This window comes from Bos mutus, chromosome 10 (assembly GCF_027580195.1).
Source record: "Bos mutus isolate GX-2022 chromosome 10, NWIPB_WYAK_1.1, whole genome shotgun sequence".
In the NCBI taxonomy this organism is placed as follows: Eukaryota; Metazoa; Chordata; class Mammalia; order Artiodactyla; family Bovidae; genus Bos; species Bos mutus.
The window spans coordinates 57232107-57251439 of NC_091626.1; the positions used below are offsets into that span (position 1 = coordinate 57232107).

Genomic DNA, 19333 nt, shown 5'->3' on the forward strand with positions numbered 1-19333 from the left:
TATAATAAAGAAGACTAGCAAAGCTAAAATTCTTCAAAACAGGCTTGAAGAAACACTTCAAAAAATGGATACCCAAATGACCAGTGAACATATGAACTAGTCATCAGGGAAATGCAAATTAAAATCAAAATACACACATCAGAATGACTAACATTTAGAAGTCTGACAATACTAAATGTTGGAGAAGATATGCAATATAGAGAATTTTCATTGCATGCTAATGATAATATAAACTGACTACCTCCTTTGGAAAGCAGTTGGGAGTTATCTAGTAAAGTTGAGGATAAGACTCGGGAATTTGACAACGCAAATTTGCTAGAGAAAATCTAGATTTGTGAAACAGGATAAATGTACAAAGAACGTTCATAGCAGTGTTATTTGTCATCACCCCAAACTGAAAGCAACTTGAATATCCATCAAAAGATGAATGAATAACTGTTATATTCATACTATGGAATGCTATAGTACAATGAAAACAAAGAACAGCTTCTTATCACTATATACGATTACTTAGTATATTATATATTTGCTAAACCATCTATTTTATTCACTGCTTAGTCTTCAGTTTCTCTAATAGCACCTGGTACATAGTAGTACATAAAAGACATCCAAATGAGTTAATTGATAAAATACTAATTAATGTAGAGATTCTGCCTATGAAAAGTTGAAATCTTTGTATTGTTCATCACTAGTCTATAGAAGTACAACTGATTTTTATATATTGATCATGTATTATTCTAGGTGTATTTTTGTGGATTTCTTAGGATTGAAAATTCAGTACTTTGGAAAGACTTAATGAAGTTGAATACTAAAGATATTTGCTGTAATTAGTAAAGATGTTCCAAAAAATAATGAAAATCTAAAGAGATTATACTCTCAAACTGCTTCTTAAGGGCCTAGGTTTTCATTTTAAATAAATTAAAACTGGAAGGCATATTCTTGTGTTATTTATGTAGAATCATAGCCAAAAGATCCACTTTCAAAGAAACAGCCTTATTTTGGCTCTGCGTCAGAAGGTTGACAAGTGAATACAGTTGTGTTTTAAGTTAACGTGAAATGTTTAAGATATGTATATAACATTTTCCACAGTTCTCTGCTTTAACTTATTCAATTAACTTATCTTCAGCCAACCATTAGTACACTTGCATGATTAAGAGGCTTTTACCACCCTTAAATTTTGCAGAAATAGAGGAAATAAATTATAGCCTAAAGAAGTTGTTCTCAAACTTTGCTATACAGCAAAGGAATGAAAATTTAGATACAGCAGTGGAATGAAAACTTAGATACTTGAAAAACAACTTGAGTCTCGAAATCTTTTAACTTTTTAAAACACTCTCTGTTTAAAAACCACTATTCTTACTGTTACTTGTGCAAATCTGTCGGTTCTTGGTGATATTCAAGAAGATCATTTGGATATGGAAAGAAAATATTGCTGTTATTTTTTATTTCATTATATAAATTTATGTTAATATATTAATTAAGTACATGTAAATAACTTACAAATATATTTTAGGAATGGGAGTGAAATCAAAGTAAGTTGTTTAGACAGCAGAAATCTGTTTTTCTTCAATAGAGCAAAGTATAATGGAAGGAGAGTAGCAATGCCCAGTTTTATTGTTCTGTACTTTAAAACTTTGAATTTATTTTTCTGCTGTACCTTCACAGACAAAATAAGAATCATGAGGCAAATATTTTCCCTTAAGAATGTATTAACTTTCCTTTAAGGAAGTAACATTAGTTATGTTTACTTGTATCTCCAGTATACTTTGCTAGGAACTAAGTAATAAAATGGGAAAGCCTTATTAACCCATAAATTAACATCTTTTAGATTTGCCTTGCTTTAAATACAAAACATTTGTTTTTTCAATTAAAAAAAATGAGATTTTCTTAATTCTCTTCCTGAAATAGATTACTTTTAAAATTTTAATCACTTAAATACATCTTTACAATCTTTAGAAATAAAGTTGTATATAATAATTCCATTTTATAATTTTTTGCATAATTGAAATATAGCTAAGCAGTATTTTTCATACTATGCTATAGTGAGCTATAAACAAATTTGAAAACTGTTGGGTGTTGATTTTAGTGATGATTTTTTTTCATCAGTAATATTTTTTAATTTAGTATTGTATTAGAATAAAACTCTCAAGAGTGATGTAAGTTTTTTTGTAACTGTTTTTATAATAACTTTATCATGATTAGTGAGACAGTCATTTGTTTTCTAGATTGATGACATTGTAAAAGCTGTTGGTAACTGCAGCTACAACCAGCTAGTGGAGAAGATCATCTCTTGTAAGCAGTCAGAAAATAGTGAGCTGGTTAGTGAAGGTGGGTGAGTGCTGCTAATACCTGATTTATTCTTGGCAGAATAACTTGTCTTATAATTTAATATCTTTTAAATGTCTTAAATACAACTTCTAAAAATAAAAGTGATGCTACCTGTGGGAATTAAAAGAAGTAATTATTTAAAAAAGAGAAGTAATTATTCATAAAGGTGCCAGTGAAAGGTTTTTTCTAGAACGCTTTTTACTTGCCTTGTAAAATCAGGCCTGGATTCTAATAAAAGTCTTTTATTAGACTTGGCTATCTTTGATATGGCCAATTACCAGGGGTTACTGATAATTGCTCTTTTAAAAAAGGGTTAATATTTGGGAGTACTGAGGGAACTTTATAATTCATCCTGAACACTTTAGTTGACTGAGTGAGATGTGTGTTATGGTACTCATGTTCATTTTGGTAGAGCTCTGCCTTATATTTCAGTACAATATAGTATGTTAAAGTTCTGTTCTGGATCAGAGTACACTTTTGATCATCGGTTTTCCTAATTCTTAACTAAAAGTAAGTATTGTTAAATTCATCAATATAGAAATGATTTCTTTTTTCTTTTTTAAAAACTGTGTTCCAGTCAGTGAAGGGAAGAGCAGATTTGAAACCAAAATGCTGTCAGGAACCATAGCATTTGGTATAATTTCCCCAACACCCACTTCAGTTTTTCATAAATGTATATTTATGAAATATACTAAGTCTCCTATTCTCGGGTTGAAGGATTAACAGAAGAAAGAGAAGAAAGAGAAATAGTGAAAAGTAGGTGATAAGCTTCATCTTTCTGTCTCAGACACAGTTCTTTCACATGAAGTATAATAAAAATCTATTATAATCACTACATGTTAAAAAATTAAAGCCAAGTGACTACAAGAGTACCTAACAACATATGAAAGAAGATATGCAAGTGAATCTCAAACTATATTGGTTAATAAGAACCCAACTAATTATTGCTAAATTATCTAGGCATAAATATTCAGGGATATTGATGATTGATTTGTGTGACACCTCTTTCACTACAGCCTAAGGCAGCAAAGTTTAAATTTTAGGAGAGAGAGGAGCAAGAAAAGTTGTCACAAAAAATGTCTTCCCTTAGTTAACAAAATTCCACTCACTAGAAGATTCCATTCTTTATCCATGCTCTGTAAATATTCTTAGAAAGCAGGCTACAAAGAAATTATCTCTCTGTGGATTCCTACTTTCTCAGTAACTTTCAGTATGTTATTCAATAATAATTGAGAGAACAATTGGATCTAGAAAGTGTTAACAGATACAATGATAGCCAATAAGTGATATTTGGACGAATATATTTATGAGGTAAGAAACTATAGGAAACACTATTAATGGCATTTTCACCAAGTGAGGCTGCATTGTAACATGGGTACCACTTATTACACTTGCAGAATGAACAGCAACTGAAAAACAGTCCTTCATCACTAAAGTGGTTTTACAACTATTCAATATTATTATTTCTCTAGCATTGATTTCTGGGATATTGAAAAAGGTAGCTAATTTGTATAATATTGATAACTTGAGAAGAACATCTTGGTAAAAATAAGAAGGAATCTTCCTCTTTAGCAGTACAGAATTTCCAGGTAATATATACCAACCTGATTAATTCCTTGATATATAAATTTTGTAATGGTGAAATTGTGCTTATCAGATTTCCATTTCAAAGAAAAATTGTATATGGGATTCAGTACAATTAAAAAGCTCAACTAGGTTTTTGTTTATAAGAAATTACAAATATGTAGTCTGATTGAAATAAGTATTCAGTCTCAATGGCTGCATGTATAAAGGCACTATAACATCAGTAATGAAATGAAAGACCACGATGGACCTTTTTACTTATTTAATGTAGCAGTTAGCTTTTTTCCATTTTCTTCACCATATTTTCTTGGGTATGTTATTCAGCTGAAGAAGTCTGCTTTCTTTTTCTATTTAGCCTTACAACTGTAACTTTCCTTCTGAATCATAAATTATCCCAAAATGTTTTATTATTTCTAATTCTGTATTAAAAATTATTGAACTTTGGCCTTAGATGGTAACTGCATATTTTTTTTTAATTCAAAAGTTTCATTTCCATAAGATGCAGAATACAAGAAATGCTTTTACTATCATTCTTTTTTGATGAAAAAGAAATATTATTTAGTGATTGGTCAAATAGAATTAGACATTCTTTCAACTTCTTTTGGAAAATATTTGTTTTCTTCTGATGGCAGTATCTCGTAAGTAAAAGTTCAGAACTTTTCGTGTACATAGAATATTTGTTATTTGCTGCCTCTTTTGGATGTTAATATTTTTTTGATTCAAGTTATAATGATGGGTTGTAGCATGGCAGCAAAAATCAGCAAGGAAAAAACTAACTCAGTACTAGCTGCCAAACTCCACAGAGTTTGTCATTAATTCCAGGTGCTCTCTCAGGAATAATTTCTTTAACAACTGTTTCTAGATTAAAAAAAAAAAAGCTTAAAGGAAATTTTTCTAGCATATTCACTTAGCCAAGTACCTATTGAGCCCTTATTATGTGCCATAAACACTGAAGGTTATAGTTTGAGTTCATATTATTTTTGATTAAATAATATTGATTTCCTTTTGTTTTTCTTTCTCTTTCATTTTGAAAAAACTCCAACCCATGAAGTTGGAAGAGCACAATGAATATGTGCGTATGTACATACATATATATGTTTCATCTAAATTCACAAATTACTAATATATTCAAGTTTTACTTTCTTTCTGTATTCACACACACACACAATTTCTTTCCTAAATCATGTAATAATTAATTGCAAATATTATAAAACTATCCATTAGCTCCCCAGTATTTGTCTTCTAAGAACAGAGAATGTTCCTCTGTAATCACAATACAGTTATCTCAGGAAATTTAGCATTGATACACTACCAGTATCTAACTTACTATTTATTTTCAAAATTCCCCAGTTATCCCAATAATGCCCCTTATAACTTTTAAGATTTTTCAATATAGGCTTCAATCAGGTATCATTTAATTATCATACCAACTTAGTCTCCTGTAATTTAGAACAGATCTCTATCTATTTTTCTTTTTGGTCTTTTGTGGTATTTAATTTTCTTTATAATCCAGCCTAATTGTTTTATAAAATAGTCCTCAATTTTGATTCATTTGATTGTTTCCTCCTAAGTAGACTTGTGTTAAATATTTTCAGTGGGGTTACCACATAGGTGACATTGTGTCTTTCCTAGTGCCTCAAATCGAGTGGCACATCATGTCTGACTATCCCATTGTTGGTGATGTTCAAATTTAATTAAGGTGATATTTACCAGATTTTTTTATTGAAAAGATGCCCTTTGCCATTTGTAATTAATAAATAATCGCTGATATTATGCTTTGAAACTCCATAATTTGTTTAGCTATGAAAAGTTAAAACTAGATTAAGCTTTTGAATATGTCACTGTTTATAAGTTGGTAGAAGAATTAGGAAACATTTATCTAAATCTAAATTAAGCTATGCTCTGTGGTTCAGGGAGAAATAAAGTTCAGTTTACATTTATAATGCAATAAATTTGCATTTATAATGCAGTAAATTTTTTAACTTAATACCAGTTAAGTTCCAGTCTTCACCTTGCCATAACTAGTTTTATGTCCTTAAGCAAATTGCTTCTTCTCTCTGAATCCATGTCCTGATCGCTAGAAACAAATAGCTGAGAAAGACTATTCTAGGGTTAAATTTTAGAATTTCATATATGAAAGTAATGTTGTGCTATAGCTCCACTGAATTTTTGTATCTTTTTGAAACGGTTTTATAGAGAGGATGTTGTGTGAGTGTGGTAATGGAAGGGACATTTAGAAACATCTTTCTGAAAGAAGTGTTTAATTACATGGATATTCTAACAGCAATGGTACTTCTCAGAGATATAATACTTACATTATAAATGTTAGATAATAGTAAGTGCTTTAGTATATGACTAATACGTTTCACTCAGTAACTTAGTACTTAGCAAAGTAATGATAATAATTAAGGGGAATCTTATTTCTAAATGTATAAAACCCAAGAAGTTGCAGATGTGCTATAAGTTTCCTTTGGCTGTGGCTTTCTGTATAACTTTTTGCACTTCCCCTCCTACCTTACCAATTCCTTGGAATAGCATGGTATATTGATTACTTTTTACAACCGGTTTGTAGCTGGAAGTGCTATGGTTTGACGCTGAAAATGAGGGACGGGCCCTGTCAACTATAAATTGACACTTGCCTGTCAACTACAAATTGGCACTTGCTGAGAGCATTTGCCAGCAAGTGAAGAACAACAACAAGGGCATTTGCCATCTGTCTGTGCTGCTGCAGCTGCTGACCTTTGACACTCCCTGAAGGGAATTCAGTGTGGAGAGTGAGGCACTCTGTGCTCCAGGGAAACTGGTGTAACAGGTCTTTAGATAGTAAGATATTTTCAGGAATGATTTCATGATCCCAATCTTTGCATCTCCTCATATCTAGAAAAGCACTAAATCCCTTCATGGTGACATCAGCTCCTTGTGACTAGCAGAAAACCTTTTGTAAAATGAGTGCTTGATTGCATTGAACTCTCCCTTCACCAAAATCTTATTACCTTCCTCCACTAGCTCTTTGGACCAGTCACTCAGAGCTATCTGAGGTGCTGTCTCTTGGGCTGCAGTCCTCATTTTGCCCCAAATAAAACTTAACTCAAAATTCTAAAAAGTAAATAAAAGTAATGGATGATAAGAGAGTGGAATAAACCTATATTATACAGCTGCCTCTGGCCCTACCAAGTTTCTACCAACTTTTTTTTCAATTTTTTGTTGAGGTGTCAGTTTCTTAACACAGATTCATCTTTACTCCCAGTATCTGCACTTCCCTGCTCACTTATAAAACTTTTTAGAGCATTCTCTTCCCCTCCATTCCTTTTTAAAGAAAGGGAGCAAAGAAGAAAGGAAGAAAAAGAAGGAAAGAGAGAAATACAGGCTTTTAAAATATTTATACAATTGACTTTCATTATTACTGAAAGTTATGTCCTGTAAAGTTGCTGTGAACACTGAATTAGCCAATACCAAACCACTACTCTCAAACAAAACAGAAGATTAGGTAGCTGTGAGCTTCTGGTCACATTTTCATCAGCTTGTCAAGAGATAACCTTGTTTTTTGTGTGTGTTTCTGTTTAGAGACACCTCTGTTGACTCATAAACATTAAACTCATAGCCAACAGCCTTGTAACTCTTGCCTGACCGAAGCTGTAAAAAATATGTATTGTCTTCATAAGGCACATCACAACCTTTGTGTGCTTAGGAACACTAACTTCAACATTATACTTAGGAACCATTTTACACATTAAAAATCACCCCAAAAAGCACAAAAATTTCACAAAATGTGAAAAGTGTGGCATTAAATAGAACATGAAAATGACACTTCTTCACAGTATGAGAGCTGAAACAAGAAGGCATAGTGTTGCTTATTTTGTCTTCAGTGGGGAATGTGCATATTGGGTAACTCAATTTTTTTGATATTTTGTACATACTTAGGGATGCAATAAGTATTTATTTTTGGAGTTATAAATTTTAGATAGACAAATTTGCAGATACGAACCCATGTGAATAATGAGGATCAACTGTACATACATATCTTTTAAATTAAACCCCAGAAAGCTTCTTTGTATTTCATTATGTTTGAAAAGAAAAGAGATTATTTCTATTTCTGATCTTAATATATCTATATAATGAGTGGCATATGTTGAAGAATAGGATAAAAATGTCATTGGTTACCCCACTGTTTTCTGTTAGGTTTTATGCCTACTTTTAGTTTTAAGGCAAGAATTGAACAGTTTGTGAATTGAAAATTATCTGAAATCTTTGTCAAAATCTTAAGCAACTCAATTTCTTGAAGCTGCTTTTAATTTCTAAACACCTGTCCTTTGGGGAAGTGGCTGTTAACACACAACTTTTGCTCCTACCCACTTTTTAAATTGCTAACCCTTGCCTTCTCATTTGTTATATTGGGTTTTAATTTTATTGTGTCTCTTTCTTTTATTGAAATTCTTTGCAAAAGTAGGTGTGGTATAAGTAAATGCATTTATTAATAAAAAGAATTTCAGATAATTATTTCTTTAGCCTGGAAATGTCAGATACATCTTCCATAGCAGAATAAGAAAGAAGAATCTCCAGTTTGGCACCATCATGTTATAATAGAAAAGTCTTATTTTCATTGGCCTTTCTTCATACTTGGAACACAGTGTAAATAGAAAAACTTTAAAATTTTGAAATTATTCTTCCATTTAATATTATGCATTGGTTCCTAGGCTTTGTAGCTGAGCAGTTTCTAAATAACACAGCCACTCAACTGACATACCATGGATTATGTGAACTAACTTCAACGGTTCAGGAAGGAGAACTTTGTGTTTTCTTTCGGAATAATCATTTTAGCACCATGACCAAATACAAGGTATGATATAGAAATAGCTATTGTTATTCTGAACTAAAGGAGCTTGATTTAGAGGTGTCTTATGATCTGCTTCAAAATAAAAAAAAAAAAAAATTAGCATGATATTCTTTAACCATCAAATTACAAGGTAATTATTAATTCTTTAGAGTGGAAATCAGTTTTTTGTATTTATGTAGGTCTCAATTCCCTTTGCACAGATTATTGCATTAAAATGTATGTATTTTCTTTCTAAGGAAAAAGAAGATAAACCCTAGAGATAGAACTAGGATGACTGCTGATGATGGATATTTACATTTGATATCTAAAGGACTTTAGAGGAAAGAATCAAGATTTGTTTGCATGATAGTGTTTTCTATTATTATAGTTATCAGTGTGACTTTAAATTCTTTTTATTGTGCCATTTATGGCTTTGCCAAAAAAAACTTACTGATTCATCCCTCTTGTTATCTCTTCAGCTGTTCCATTTTTAGAGCTGCCACTTAATTCAGGAGTTTATCAACTTATCTCTAGACTTCTGTGCAGAATATTGCTCTGATCATGTCAATAATATAGCAAAAATGTTCAGTAGAACACAGTTCCTAGAGGATAAAAATGCAAGATATTTTCTACTGTCCCCTTGTGCCAACACTTTGCTTCAGCCATAATGATCTGTCTACTCATTAATAACCCTTCATCCCCTTATACACTTTATGTTTTCCCATTTATGCACTTTTATTGCCATTTCTTACTCGTTAATCCCTTTGTTTACATTCTCACCCCTCTTTTCTTTAGAAGATTTATTGATTTTTTAAAGATTCAATACTTTGTTTATTTCTATTTTAGCTGTCCTGAGTCTTTGTTGCTGCACATGGGCCTTCTTTAGTTACAGCGAGCAGGGGCTACTCTCTGGTTGTGGTGCTCAGGCTTCTCATGGCAGTGCCTTCTCTTGCTGCTGAGCACAGGCTCCAGAGCGCCATCTCAGTAGTTGTGGTGCATGGGCTTAAGTTGCTCCACAGCATGTAGGATCTTCCCAAACCACGGATCAAATACATGGCCCTGCATTTACAGGTTGATTCTTTACAACTGAACCACCAAGGAAGCCCCCATTCTCACCCGTTTTTGCCTATCCAGTTTTCACCTATTGTTTAAGAAGCATTTCAAATACTAACTCTTCGGTAAGCTACTTCTTTTCTCCTTAAACCAGTGGTTCTCAACCCAGATTGTATACTAGAACTGCCTAGCATACAGTTTTAAGGGAACTCTTAAAAAAGTCCCAATGCCCAGATCCCAGCATGATCTCAATTAAATCAGAATCTGTAGAGGTGGGACTTGGTGCTGCAGCTGCTGCTAAGTCGCTTCAGTCATGTCCGACTCTGTGCGACCCCATAGATGGTTGAGTATTTTTAAAAATGCTTTCCAGGTGATTTTTTTTTTAAGTTTTAAAAGTTTATTTTTGGTTGTGCTGGGTCTTCATTGCTGCCCATGGGCTTTCTTTAGTTGTAGCGAGTGGTGGCTACTCTTCCTTGTGGTCATGGGCTTCTCATTGCAGTGGTTTCTCTTGTTGCAGACCATAAGCTCTAGGTGCTCAGGCTTCAGTAGTTGTAGTGCATGGGCTCAGTAGTTGTGGCATGCAGCCTCAGTAGTTGAGGCATGCAGGCTTATTGAAGTCAAGAATCTGACTTCATGTTTCCTTCAACACATTAATCAGTGAACTGTAAAAAGCAGTGTAAAATAATTATTTGTTTGCTTATATAGGAATAGCTTGTATAGTCCTAGCTTTCTTACTCTGCTGTTTGTTATAGCAAGGGTTTATTTGTATTATTGTCTTATTTAAGCTAGATATGTGATAGGTATGGACCCAGATTTATCCATATTCCTCAGAAATCCAAGGCCAAAGAACTACAAAATCAGAATTATTGCTACATAATAAATACTGCTAGGTCATCTTGCTTTATTTTACCTTATCTCTTCAAGTCCACATTTTGTTAATTCATTTAATCAAATATCTATTAGGCATGATTATGACTGAGTGCTCAGCTAAGTGCCAGGACTGCAGCCTGAGCAAGGCAGCTCCTGATTTGGCAAGGGAAGCACGTTAAATAATTGCACAAGTAGTTATCATTTCTACTGAGATTTACTCTGTAAAGGCTGCATACGACATGCTGTGAGTACTTTTATTAGACTTATAACCTATTTGAGAATGTCAGGAAAAAGGGGGGTTGCAGTTAACTAAGCAGGTAGAGCATGTGTGCAATGCCCTGAGGAGGGAAATAACCTAACTTTGTAAGGAATTCAAAGAAGGCCTATGCCAAAGACTAAAGCATAGAAAATAGGAGGCATGATGTAAGGCTCAAGAAATAGATACCAGATCTTATAGAGTTCTCAGTTAAAAGGAAAAATAGGGAATTCCCTGGTGGTCCAGTGGTTGGGACTTGGCACTTTCACTGCCAGGGCCTGGATTCAATCCCTGGTTGGGGAACTAAGATCCTATAAGCCACAGTTCAGTTCACTTGCTCAGTCATGTCTGACTCTTTGCCGACGCCATGGACTGCAGCTCACTAGGCTTCCTTGTCCATCACCAACTCCCAGAGCTTGCTCAAACTCATGTCCATCAAGTCGGTGATGCCATCCAAAAAGAAAAGGAGAAGTAGACCTTGGTCTCCTAATGGCCTAATGATTCCTTTTGTTTTTTCTCTCTCTCTTTTTTCCTTTTGCTTATTAGCAGGGGTGAGATAGTTCAGTTGAGAAAACAAGGTCTCTGGTGTTGTTGGTGATTGTTTTACAACTTCCCAAAATTGAACTTTAGATGTTACCTTTTTTTTTTTTTTTAATCAAGGCCATACCCCCGACCTATAGGTCCTTTAAATGTCATCTAGGTATTTGCAGTTTTCCTATGTGGTTGGAGAAAGTGTCCCTCTCCTAGAACTCATTGTACATTAGGTCTGTTTCTGGATTGAGTATGCATTTCTGTGAGATAATGGTAGCTGAGGGAATGTGTGCATCCTGCTATTTCTCTACTTCTAAGTTTTCTCAGTGAACCTTATTTCATGGCTGAACAGTATATCAGAAGTGGTGATACACCTGCCCCTTATATAACATTAACACATTATTGACTGAAAACCTATTAATGCCATAGGCATTAGTTTCTGCAAAAATCCCCTGGTCAATAATGTGTTGAGATGCTTTGGACTTCAAGGCAAGAGTGGACATGTTATTTAGTTAGGAGACTATTGTAGGAAGGCAAGTAAGAGATTGTAATAACTTAAACTAAGATTGTAAAGAAATAGAGAGTAGACAGATTCCATAGACATTTAGGAGATATAGTCAACCAGATTTAGTGATTAAGATGGATAGAAATTATTTCAAGCATTTTTTCTGACCACAATGGTATGAAACTAAAAATCAGCCAAAGGAAGAAAAATGAGGGGAAAAAATTACATGGAGGCTAAACAATACGCTACTAAAAAACCAGTGAGTAACAATGAAATCAAAAAGGAAATTACAAAACACCTTGAGACAAATGACAATGAAAACAACTTACAAAATCTATGGGATGCAGCAAAAGCAGTTCTAAGAAGGAATTTTATAGTAATACAGGCTTCCTCAAAAACAAGAAAAATATCAGACTACTGAACCTTCCACCTAAGAGAAGAAAAAGAAGAACAAATAAAATCTGAAGTCAGCAGAAGGAATAAAATAATAGTGATCAAAGAGGAAATAAAACAGAAATTTTAAAAAATAGAAAAAAAATCAGTGAAACCAAGAGCTGATTGTTTGAAAGTATAAACAGCAAAATTGACACCTCTAGCCAGGCTCACCAAGAAGAAAAGAGAGAGGACCAAAATAAAATAAGAAATGAAGGAGGAAAAATAACATCCAATATTGTAGAAATTTTAAAAACTCATAAATTCTGTGAATATATGCCAGCAAACCTAGAAAAAAATGGATGCTGCTGTTGCTGCTAAGTCACTTCAGTCGTGTCCAACTCTGTGTGACCCCATAGACGGCAGCCACTAGGCTCCCCCATCCCTGGGGTTCTCCAGGCAGGAACACTGGAGTGGGTTGCCATTTCCTTCTCCAATGCAGGAAAGTGAAAAGTGAAAGTGAAGTCGCTCAGTTGTGTCTGACTCTTCATGACCCCATGGACTGCAGCCTACCAGGCTCCTCCGTCCGTGGGATTTCCCAGGCAAGAGTACTGGAGTGGGGTGCCATTGCCTTCTCCAAGGAAAAAAAATGGATAAGTTTCTGTAAACAAGTTTGTCAAAACTGAGTCAAAATGAAACAGGTAATTTGAAAAGAATGATCACTAGAAATGAAATAGAATCTATAATCAAATAAACAAACAAACCCCCAAACCAAAAACTGGCAAACAAAAGTCCAGGACCAGATGGCTTTACTGGAGAATTCTACCAAACATACAAAGAAAAACTTATCCCTCTCAAAGTATTCCAAAATATTGAAGAGGAAGAAACACTACCAAAGTCATATTGTGAAACCACCCCTGATAGCAAAACCAGACGAAGATACCACAAAAAAAGAAAATTACAGGCCAGTATTTTTGATGAATATAGTTGCAGAAATTCTCAATGAAATATTAGCAAACTGTATCCAACTATACATAAAAAGGATCATATACCATGATCAAGTTGTATTCATTCCAGAATTGCAAGGATGGTTCAAGATATGCAAATCAATCGAGATGACAGCCACCTGATCATCTAAATAGGTGCAGAGAAAGCATTTGATAAAATTCAACACACATTTATGATAAAAACTATCACTAGGAGCTTACCTGGTGGCTCAGTGGTAAAAAAATCTGCCTGCCTATGTAGGAAATATAGGTTCGATCCCTGATCTGGGAAGATCCCACTTGCTGTGGAACAGCTAAGCCCAAGCAACAGAACTGTTGAGCCTGTCCTCTAGAACCTGGGAACCACAACTGCCAAGCCCACATACCACAGCTACTGAGCCGGTGTGCGCTAGAGCCTGTGCACCACAAGAGAAGCCCATGCACTGTAGCAAACAGTAGCCCCTGCTTGCCACAGCTGGAGAAAAACCTGCGTAGCAACAAAGATCTAGCACAGCCAAAAATAAATAAATTATTTTTTTTTAAATCTCAACAAAGTGAGTATAGAGGAAACATATCTCAACATGATAAAAGCCATTTTTGACAAACCCATAGCCAATATAGTACTCAATGGTGAAAAGCTGAAAACCTTCCTGCTGAATTCAGGAACAAAGCAAGGCTGCCTGCTCTCATCACTTCCATTCAACATAGTATTGGAAGTTCTAGCCACAGCAAACAGATAAGAAAAGTAAATAAATGGTATCCAAATTGGAAGGAAAGAGGTAAAACTGTCATCCTATGCAGATGACATGATTCTTTATACAGAAAACCCTGAAGCCTCCACACAAAAACTATTAGATCTAATAAATAAGTTCAGTAAGGTAGTAGGATACCATATTAATATACAGAAATGTGTTGAATTTCTTTAAACCAACAAGTATCAGAAATATTTTTTTAAAAGTCCTGTTCAAAATTTTATGGAGAAACCCCTCCAAACAAACAAACCTAGAAATAAACCTAACCAACAAAGTGAAAGACCTGTATACTGAGAACTATAAAACATTGGTAAAGCAAATTGAAGCCAATTCAAAGAAATGGAAAGATATCCTGTGCTCTTGGATGGAAGAATTCATATTATTGAAATGGACATACTACCCAAGGCAATCTACAGATTTAATGCAATCCCTTTCAAATAACCCATGACATTTTCTGCAGAATTAGAACAAACATTCCTAAAATTTCTTTAGGACCACAAAAGACTCAGAATTGCCAAAGCAACACTGAAGAAAAAGAAGAACTGTAGGCATAATCCTCCCAGACTTTAGAATACCACAAAGCTACAGTCATCAAAAAGCATGGGGGGCGGGGGGAAGCATCGAATTGGCACAAAAACAGATATATGGATCCAGATATGGACAAGATAAAGAACCCACGAATAAACTCACACACCTATGGCACAAAAACAGATATATGGATCCAGATATGGACAAGATAAAGAACCCACGAATAAACTTACACACCTATGGCCAATTAATCTTCAACAAAGGAAAAAAGAATAGACAATGGAGAAAAGGCAGTTTTTTTAGGAAGCAGTGTTGGGAAGGTCGGACAGATGGCATGTAAATCAATGAAGTTAGAACATTCCCTCATACCATATACAAAAATAAACTCAAAATGACTTAAAGACTTAAATGTTAGACATGTCGCCACCAAATTGGGACAACCTTGAAAAAATGGACAAGTTTTTATAAACCTACTGCTTGCTAAAACTGAGTAAGAAGAAACATATTTTGAACAGACTGATCACTAGAAGTAAAACAGAATCTGTTAAAAAAAAAAAATTTTTTTTTAAACAATGACAACACCAAAAAACTCCCCAGAAGCCCAGACTAGATAGTTTTACTGAAGAATTCCACCAAACATACCAAGAACTTAATCTTTCTCAAACTATTCCAGAAGACTGAAGAGGAGGGAACATTACCAAATTCATTCTACGAGGCCATTACCTAGAAGAACACATAGGCAAAACATTCTGTGATATATCACAGCAGTATTTTCTTAGATCAGTCTCCCAAGACAAAAGAAATAAAAGCAAAGATAAACAAATGGAACCTAATCAAATTTAAAAGCTTTTGCACAGTGTAGGAAGTCAACAACTAAAAGGCAACCCACTGAATGCGAGAAAACATTTGCAGATGTTGTGTCATATAAGGGGTTAATTTCCAAAATATACAGAGAACTCATACAACTCAATTAAAAAAAAATAGCCCAATCAAAAATTAGCAGAAGACCTAAATAGACATTTCTCCACAAAGACATGGCCAACAGGCATATGAAAAGATGCTCAAAACTGCTAATTATTAGGGAAGTGCAAATGAAAACCACAATGAGATATTACTCACACTGGTCAGAATGGCCATCATCAAAAAGTTTACAAATAATAAATGCTAGAGAGGGTGTGGAGAAAAGGGTAAACTGTGGGTGGGAAAGTAAATTGGTGTAGCTACTATGGAAAACAGTATGAAGATCCCTCAAAAAACTAAGAATAGAATTACCATATGATCCAACAATTCCACTCCTGGGTGTGTATCCAGAAAAGACGAAAACCCTAGTTGAAAAAGGTACATGCACCCCTGTGTTCAAAGCAGCACTATTTATAATAGCCAAGACATGAAGCAGCGTAAGTGTACATCAACAGATAAATAGATAAGGAAGATGAGAAAGGATAGACATTTTCATAGGTGAAAGGGATTGACTTCTGATTTAAAAAGAGACCTCTTCATCATAAAGAAGGGAAAGAATAGACTATGAGTATGACTATAGGTTCCTCTGCCTTTTCTAAATCCAGCTTGTATATTTGGAAGTTCTCGGTTCATATACTGCTAAAGCCTAGCTTGAAGGATTTTGAGCATTGCCTTGCTAGCATATGACATGAGTGCAGTTGTATGGTAGTTTGGACATTCTTTGAGGGATCAAAGTGCCAGCATTCATTGGATCATAGAGAAAGCAAAGGAATTCCAAAAATACATCTACTTCTGCTTCATTGACTATACTAAAGCCTTTGACTGTGTGGATCACACAAAAAAATGAAAAATTCTTAAAGAGGTGGGAATACCAGACCATCTTACCTGTCTCCTGAGAACCTGTATGCAGGACAGAAAGCAACAGTTAGAACCTTACATGGAACAACTGTCCAAAACTGGAAAAGAAGTATGTCAAGGTTGTATATTGTCACCCTGCTTATTTAACTTATATACAAAGTACATCATGCAAAATGTCAGGCTGGTTGACTCATAAGCTGGAATCAAGATTGCTGGAAGAAATATCAACAACATCAGATATGCAGGTGTTACCACCCTAGTGACAGAAAGCGAAGAGCTAAAAAGCCTCTTGATGAGGGTGAAAGATGAGAGTGAAAAAGCTGGGTTAAAACTCAACATTCAGAAAACTTAAGATCATGGCATCCAGTCCCATCACTTCATGGCAAGTAGATGGGGAAACAGTGGAAACAGTGACATTTTATTTTCCTGGGCTCCAGTTTCACTGTGGATGGTGACTGCAGCCGTGAAATTAAAAGACTTGCTCCTTGGAAGAAAAGCAGTGACATCGCTTTGCCTACAAAGGTCCATATAGTCAAAGTAGTCACATATACATGTGAGAGTTGAACTGTAAAGAAGGCTGCACACTGAAGAATTGATCCTATGGTGCTGGAGAAGACTTTTGAGAGTCCCTTAGACTACAAGATCAAATCAGTCAATCCTAAAGGAAATCAACCCTGAATATTCATTGGAAGCACTGATGCTGAAGTTGAAGCTCCAATATTTGGCCACCTGAATGCGAAGAGCTGATGCATTGGAAAAGACCCTGAAGCTGGGAAAAATTGAAGGCAGGAAGAGAAGGGGGCGACAGAGGATGAGATGGCTGGATGGCATCACCAACTTAATGCACTTGAGTTTGAGTGAACTCTGGGAGATAGTGAAGGACAGGGAAGTCTATGGTGCTGTAGTTCATGGGTTTGCAAAGAGTCAGATACGACTGAGCGACTGAACAACAAATAACAACAATGGCTATAGGTAGGTTTATAGATTTGATGGCAGGAAATAGAGGAAGTTACTGTTTCAAAGTTACTTCTATTTTCTATAACGTGGAAGGCAAGATCATTTACTGAATAGGAAAAGGAAGGTTTCTAACATTTCACGTTTGAAGGACCCTGAGATTTTTAGGGCCATTTGCATTTGTATTTAATGATCACTTTATTTTGTATCTTCCTGCTTCTGTAAACTCTTTAGAACACCTAGAGTAGAAACACAGTTCACTCCATGGAATTCTAGATATACTTTCAACAAAAAATAAATTTAATATCTGGATAGAATATTTTCTCAACACTGTGTAGATAAATGGTATCTATAACTAGGGACCTATAATAATAATAAACTACCAGTCTATAATAAATTGGTAGTCAGTCAAAAGTATCTGTAAGTGTATTATTCCATTAATGGGGCTTATTTTTACTGTGATTTGTAGAAAAGATTTTTATGTTTTCTGGTACCCATATCATTATCTCATTTAATTTTCACAACTCCCCTGTGAGGAGTGGATATTATTATTCCCACTTTACATCTGAGAGACCAGGCTTTAAGTAATTCAAATCCAACCTAGTTAACCAGGACTAGCAGTGCTTTCCTCTGTACTTTAAAGGCTGGAATTACTTAACTTTTGTATTACAGTATTATTAGATTTTCTTCTGTTTTGCCAATTTACAAAATGTGATGGCTTTATGTATATTGTTAATACAAATAATATATACTCTGTATGAAATTATTAGAGTATTTTACATAGAATAGATTTTTGTTGAGTCTTTAATAGTTAAAATTGCCCATTAAAAAAATAATATATTTTCACATAATAAAATGTACATTTTATATATTAATCTATGAATTTAATAATATATGTATTTTGTATTTTTGATGAATTTAATATTTTAGAGACTGGTGAGTGAGATTAGGAAAAAGATTTAAGGTTAGGGAAGCAAACTTTGGCTAGACAATATAACAGCAGTGCTGGAATACAAAAGCAAGAAATTTTTTTTTCCTTTTTAGCCACAGCACATGGTTTGCAGGATCTTAGTTCCCAAACCAGGGATTGAACTCAGGCCACAATAGTGAAACATTGCTTCCTAACCACTGGACGGCCAGGGAATTCCCAAGAAATATTCTTAGTGGTGATCTAATTGTAGACTGTCAGGAACAAATGAACCTAAAGTATTCAGTACAGCATGGACACATGCTTTGCTATTTTACACTGCAGTTATGTCAAGGAACTGTTAAGTAATAACCAGCATTATTGTCAGTGGACCAATTATAGACTTTTTTGATAAATGTCAACATCTAAAAGAGGAAGAAATTGAGGCTGGTGTCCATAAGAAGATAGGTTAGATATGCAAGAAATGACTACCCTTTTAATTAAAACTTTTAAATATTCATGTGCTATGGATAGTAATAGCTTTCATAAAAACCCTCCTAGAATTTACCTTTCCTAAAGAGTCATTTGGAGAAAAATTATTGATAAGATTATAGTTCCTTCCCAACAAACAGCCAATCTAATAGTATACGACCTACATAGAATAAATTGTAAAACTTATATATTGTATAATATGTTGAAATGCATTGTGATAAGTATTAAACAAAAGGTCAGACTTGTTCCGTGGAAAATTAAGTTTTTGCTCTTAAATTTTCCTAGAACAAGGTAGACCCCAACTGGGTATTAAAAATATGTTAGGTCAAGCTTGAAATGTATTAGTAGAGATAAGTAAGTAAACAGACAATGATAATTCAGTGTATGATGTGCTGTAATAGTGTTAAGTCCAGAATTCTGTGGAATCACAGAAAAGGAGAAGCTAATACCAGAGTAAGGTGGGATCATTACTATCCATGATATGAATCCTCAATCACTTAGCATAGTGCTGAGTATATAGCAGGCACTAGTATTTGATAAATTGGAACATACCTGATTTTTAAAAAAATGATCCTGGACTTAAT

The 19333-nt window shown here is 34.3% G+C and overlaps 1 protein-coding gene across 2 annotated transcripts in view; it reads left to right on the forward strand.

Moving 5' to 3' along the window:
- Positions 1-19333, forward strand: part of MINDY2 (MINDY lysine 48 deubiquitinase 2) — a 76540-nt gene that overhangs the window by 44475 nt on the left and 12732 nt on the right. Inside the window, exons 5-6 of one of the 2 annotated variants that reach the window (XM_005889901.3) lie at positions 2226-2328; positions 8607-8749. The exons of the other annotated variant lie outside the window; for it this stretch is intronic. Of the exons in view, the coding sequence (XP_005889963.2) occupies positions 2226-2328; positions 8607-8749 (246 nt within the window). The remainder of the gene's footprint in view (positions 1-2225; positions 2329-8606; positions 8750-19333) is intronic. 2 annotated transcript variants of the gene reach the window in all.